Here is a 6,000-nt window from a genome sequence, read left to right on the forward strand (position 1 = left end):
TGGGCCAGGCAAGGTCGGGCACTGTCTGACCTGGCTGGGCGGTAGCTTTGGCTCCAAGGTCCGCTCCCCGGTCAGCGGGATCCTGTTCAATAATGAAATGGACGACTTCAGCTCTCCCAGCATCACCAACGAGTTTGGGGTACCCCCCTCACCTGCCAATTTCATCCAGCCAGGTATGGGGTGGAGGTCCGGGGGTGGGGGACTGGGGTGGAGAGGGGCGGATGTCCTGGGCAGGCAGCTGACGGGCATCCCTGTCTTCTCCCATCGGCCGCAGGGAAGCAGCCGCTCTCGTCCATGTGCCCGACGATCATGGTGGGCCAGGATGGCCAGGTCCGGATGGTGGTGGGAGCTGCTGGGGGCACGCAGATCACCACGGCCACTGCACTGGTATGTGTCACACCTTTTCTCCCTGGCCGTGCCCACCCTGCACAGCCCCCAAGCCATGCTGATCACACTCCCATGCCCCAGGCCATCATCTACAACCTCTGGTTCGGCTACGACGTGAAGCGGGCCGTGGAGGAGCCCCGGCTGCACAACCAGCTTCTGCCCAACGTCACGACAGTGGAGAGAAACATTGACCAGGTGGGCTGGGGGTTGGAGAAACTGAGTCACGGTGTGGGGCCCCAGGGCATCCTGGGCTGGAGGCCTGGATCATCACAGAGTGGACAATGGTTGGTGTCCTCTCTCTAGTGCCTGGGCCATCTGGAGCCCCTGTGACATGAGGGCCAAGCCCCCTGCTCCAGTGAGACCCAGCAGGCCCCAACCTGCTCTTCCTGATGACCTGGCCCGAAATGGCACCACCTGGGCTGAGGCCTGTGACCACACAGATGTGGTTCAGGTGGCATCTGGAGCCCTGCTCAGGCTTCCCCTCTCCTCCCACCCCCAGGCAGTGACTGCAGCCCTGGAGACCCGGCATCATCACACCCAGATCGCGTCCACCTTCATCGCTGTGGTGCAAGCCATCGTCCGCACGGCTGGTGGCTGGGCAGCTGCCTCGGACTCCAGGAAAGGCGGGGAACCTGCTGGCTACTGATTGCTCCAGGCGGACAAGGCTGACAAGCAATCCAGGGACAAAATACTCACCAGGACCAGGAAGAGGACTTTGGGGGACGGGCTTCTCCTGTGAGCAGCAGAGCAGCACAATAAATGAGGCCACTGTGCCAGGCTCCAGGTGGCCTCCCTGGCCTGTCTCCCCACTCTCTGGGCCTCAGTGTATTCTGTGTGAAATGGAGCCATCTGGCTGGGGAGGAACAGAGAGGTGGGATTCGGAGATCTTCACAATGTGGGCACTGGAACTAGCCTCAACATCTTCAGCATGGGGAGAGCCAGGCACATGGCTGGGGGCCAGGGGAAGGTTCACACCAAGCTCTGCCCCTTCCCACCCTGATCCCTCGGACTTTGGGGCCAGGCCCTCCCTTACTGGGGCTGGGCAGTGACACTACCTAGGATCAGCCACCGGGGGGTGCCACGACCCTGGCACTTTCTTAGGCAGAGGGTGGCCAGCTGATGCTGGGAACCCGGGCGCCTTCTCAGACCCGTAGGCGTCCAGCTCACCCTGCCGATGACACTGGAGGTGAAGCTGAGGTCCGAGGAATGGGGACTGGGCAACAGGCTGGAGGAAAACATCTCGGTCAGAGCCACGCCCCTGGGGGGTTTCCAAGTTTAAGCCCAGAGTGAAACCCAAGCTTGTGATCCTCTCCAGAGGGAGGCCTGGTTCTCAGGGAACAGCAAACGGGAAGATGTCCCCAGATCCCAGGGATCAGGGCTTGGACCAGCCGGGGACGCAGCCCAGAGGGAGTGGGTCCGGAAGGAAACAGCTCGACACAGCAGCCTTCACCATCGGCAGCCCCTCCAGGCCTCCCTCGGGGCCTGCTCCCTCCTCTGTGCACAGTTCCAACACCTGGGGCAGGGTTCTGGGAAGGGCTGGTGGAGGTGGGCTGGTGGGAGGCGGTGATCACAGCCCAGCACCTGGATATCACCAGGGGCACTGGGGCCAGGGGCCAGGTGAGGCCAGGTCGGGGCTATCCTTCAGGAGCCCCGAAAACCTGGTGATTCCAAAGGGCCCATAGACAAACAGGGTTTTCTGCCTGTGGAGTCAAGTCCCACTGGGTCTGAGCTCTGGAGGGCTGTGTCTCTGGGGCTCTGCAAGGGTGAGATGGAGGTGGGCTCAAATGGTGTACAAGTCACTCCTCAATCCTTATTTTATTTATTTAATTTTTTTAAAAAAATTTAAACCAATAGAGATGGGGTCTCACTATGTTGACCAGGCTGGTCTTAACTCCTGACTTCAAGCAGTCCCCCCATGTCAGTCTCCCAAAGTGCTAGGATTACAGGGGTGAGCCACTGCACCCGGCCTCAATCCTTATTTTGGCCTGAGAGGAAAGGCCGTGGCCCCATTTGCAGGGGAGAAGACTGAAGCTGGAGGGGCAGGCCTTGCTCTGGGTTGCACAGCAGCAAGAGAAGTGGGAGCTGGCCACGAGGCTTCCTCGACTCGACACACTGGTGGGGTACACCCTGGTTCTCCAGGTCCCATGGGGCTCAGCCCAGGACTACCTCGGGGGGTGAGGGACTTAAATCCTCTCCTTCATTCTCATCGCCCCTTCCCCCATCATTTCCTGAGGAAGGACATTCAGGGACCTGAAGGAGCGGCCTGCCCCTCCACATCTGTGGGTGTTTCTCATCAGGTGGGACAAGAGACTGAGAAAAGAAAGAGACACAGAGACAAAGTATAGAGAAAGAAAAGTGGGCCCAGGGGACCTGCGCTCAGCATACAGAGGCCCCACGCTGGCACCAGTCTCTGAGTTCCCTAGTATTTATTGATCATTATCTCTACCATCTCAGAGAGGGGGATGTGGCAGGACAACATGGTAATAGTGGGGCGAGGGTCAGCAGGAAAACACGTGAACAAATGTCTCTGTGTCATAAACAAGGTTAAGAAAAAGGTGCTGTGCTTTGATGTGCATATACATAAACATCTCAATGCATTAAAGAGCAGTATTGCCACCAGCATGTCCCACCTCCAGCCCTAAGGCAGTTTTCTCCTATCTCAGTAGATGGAATATACAATTGGGTTTTACACCGAGACATTCCTTTGCCCAGGGACGATCAGGAGACAGATGCCTTCCTCTTGTCTCAACTGCAAAGAGGCCTTCCTTCCTCTTATACTAATCCTCCTCAGCACAGACCCTTTACGGGTGTCGGGCTGGGGGACGGTCAGGTCTTTCCCTTCCCACGAGGCCATATTTCAGACTGTCACATGGGGAGAAACCTTGGACAATACCTGGCTTTCCTAGGCAGAGGTCCCTGCGGCCTTCTGCAGTGTTTTGTGTCCCTGCTTACTTGAGATTAGGGAGTGGTGATGACTTTTAACAAGCATGTTGCCTTAAAGCATTTGTTTAACAAAGCACATCCTGCATAGCCCTAAATCCATTAAACCTTGAGTCGACACAGTACATGTTTCTGTGAGCACAGGGTTGGGGATAGGGTTACAGATTAACAGCATCTCAAGGCAAAAGAATTTTTCTTACTACAGAACAAAATGGAGCCTCTTACGTCTACTTCTTTCTACATAGACACAGTAACAGTCTGATATCTCTTTCTTTTCCCCACAGGGACCTTCCTGGCTGTGCCTAGGATCAGGACCAGAATGACACCCATTCATTTCCCTGGGCCTTTGCTCGGGCGGTCCCTGCACCCTGGCCTCTGCCTGACCAGGATGGTGGGGAGAGGAGGGGGGATGTCCCCCACGCTGCTGTCTCCACTGTTCCTGCTGCCCAGGCCTCTGAGCTTCCAGGACTGCAGCGGGTGGGTGGGTGGCCTGGCCTAAGCCCAGGAATGCACTTCAGCTCCTGGTAGAGCAATGTCACTGAGGCTTGTGAGTCGGGTGGGGACGGGAGGAGGCGTCCGCAGGCCCCCCTACCGTGAGAGGCAGCCGTGGGAACAGCCTACCTCTAAACAATCACTGTAGCCCAGGCTGACCAGGGGCTCTGGCCGGACAGAGGGGCCTGGCAGGCTGTGTGGCCTGTAAGGACACAGTCTGTCTCTGTGCCTCAGTTTCTCTGCTGCCCAGATGGAGAGGCCCAGACTCCAGGTGTAGACATCTGGAGCAGGCAGTGTTCAGCTGGGGAGGGAGCGGTGAGGACTATGGGGGCCACGTGGGAAGAAGTCCAGCCCACATCACCTGCACCCCTGCTGAGCCTGGTCAACAGAGGCCCTCAGTGGGTCCTCACTCTCCTGGCTGCCTCCCATTTAGGCACCCTGAGGCCTGGGGAGAACAGAGCCAGGCCAGTGTCCCCAGAGAGGCTGCGCTGCCAGCACAGTAGTAGCAGATTTGGATTCAGGGAAGTAGACCTGCAGCCAGGGTGGGAAAGAGCTGCAGGCGGGGTGGAGCCCCCACATGGCACAGCCCCCCTCCCTGGAGGTCTGTGCTGCATTTCCAGGACAGCAAGTCCCAGGGATGGATGGTGCCAGGTGCCAAGGGCTAGAGGCATGGTCTGTCTGCATTCCCCACAGGGGCGTCTTATAGTCACCAGCATTTGATGCTGTCAAGTCCCCCTGTCCTCTGTGCAGACTGGGAAGCCCTTGGTCACCCTGGGGGGGTTGGGGGACCCAGGCCAGGCTGCAGAAACATAAGGACTTGAACCCGGGTCCTGAGTGACACCACCTTGGGTCCTCCTCCCTCTGCCTCTGTTCAGCTCCACCTTGATGCTGACTAGGCTGGGCCATGCGGAGAGGGTTAGGGGATAGAGATGGGAGCTGGGGAGCAGGGCTCCACTCTGGGAGGGGGGCAGCCTTGCCGGATCCAGGGCAGAGTTAAGCGGCCCCAGCTCTGCTTTCCTAGAGCTGCTGAGAACCCAGGAAATGGTGTGGAGTTTCCGGGGAACCCTGCCCCTACCTGGCAACCGCAGTGCAGCAGGCACCAAGTTCTCCTGCACATTGCGACAGTGTGACCCTGGGCTCTGGCGGGCGGTAGGTGGGGCCTTTGGACCTACCAGCAGTGAGGGAGTTAACACAGCAGCTGACTCCTCTAGGCAAGGAAAACTCCCCTCAGATGCTTTGCTGCCTGGCCTCCTGCCAGCAACAAGCAGGAGCTGAAAACTAGAAGTTGAGGCGTGAGTTTGGCCACTCCGTAGTGTGCACTTGGTGAGGGCAGCAGCTCGCCACAGCTGCCAGCCGTCTGTCCATTCACCCATCTGTCCATCTGGCAGCCCGCTGTTCAGACCCGTCTGTCTGTCCGCCCATCTGTAAGCCCATCTCTGTCCCATTGTCTATCTGACCATCTTTCTCTTACTGTCCTCTTTATCTAGCTATCTGGCCTATCCGTCGATCCATCTTCGTGTCTGTCTTCAGCCCCCACCTGTTTGTCCATCTGTCCAATTACCTGTGAGTCTATCTATGCATCTTCTTGTCCATTCATCTGCCCACCCATCTGTCCCTCCGTCTGCCCACCGGCCTCCCCTCTCCTTCTGGGCCGCAGAGCCATGGCCCAGGACTGCAGAGCCATGGTTGGCCTGGTCCTGCTGGGGCTGGGGCTGGCGCTGGCTGTCATTGTGCTGGCTGTGGTCCTCTCTCGACACCAGGCCCCATTTGACCCCCGGCCTTTGCCCACGCCGCTGTTGCTGCTGACTCCAAGGTCTGCTCAAATATTGTACGGTGAGTGAGACGTGGGAGGAAGCTGGGTGGCCCTTGGCAGCCAGCCCCTCCTGGAGAAGGCGTGTATGTGAGAGTGTGTGTGTGAGCATGTGTGTGTGTGAGAGATTATGTGTCAGTGTGTGTGGGTATATGTGTGAGTGTGAGTGTTTGTGGGGTGTGGGTGTGTGTGAATGTGTGTGATCGTGTTTGGGTGTGTGTATGTGTGAGTGTGGGTGTGTGAATGTGTGTGATTGTGTTTGTGTGTATGTGTGAGTGTGTGGGTGTGTGTGGGTATGTGAGTGTGAGTGTGTGGGTGGGTGTGAACGTGTGTGATTGTGTTTTGCTGTGTGAGGGTGTGTGTGACTATGA

At 58.0% G+C, this 6,000-nt stretch overlaps 1 protein-coding gene across 29 annotated transcripts in view; it reads left to right on the forward strand.

Moving 5' to 3' along the window:
- The window catches only part of GGT1 (gamma-glutamyltransferase 1), a 46,560-nt gene extending 45,363 nt beyond the window's left edge, over window positions 1-1,197 (forward strand). For 16 of the 29 annotated variants that reach the window (XM_063808385.1, XM_054675483.2, XM_054675481.2 and 13 more), the window contains 4 exons: window positions 46-173; window positions 275-387; window positions 469-582; window positions 887-1,197. In XM_063808385.1, the coding sequence (XP_063664455.1) occupies window positions 46-173; window positions 275-387; window positions 469-582; window positions 887-1,033 (502 nt within the window). In that variant the 3' untranslated portion in view covers window positions 1,034-1,197. Of the gene's footprint in view, window positions 1-45; window positions 174-274; window positions 583-886 lie in introns of all 29 variants that reach the window. The other 13 variants (XM_063808370.1, XM_063808372.1, XM_063808366.1 and 10 more) reach the window with 1 other exon arrangement.
- Window positions 1,198-6,000: the final 4,803 nt, after the last annotated feature.

The sequence above is a fragment of the Pan troglodytes genome, chromosome 23 (assembly GCF_028858775.2).
Source record: "Pan troglodytes isolate AG18354 chromosome 23, NHGRI_mPanTro3-v2.0_pri, whole genome shotgun sequence".
NCBI classification, from domain to species: domain Eukaryota; kingdom Metazoa; phylum Chordata; class Mammalia; order Primates; family Hominidae; genus Pan; species Pan troglodytes.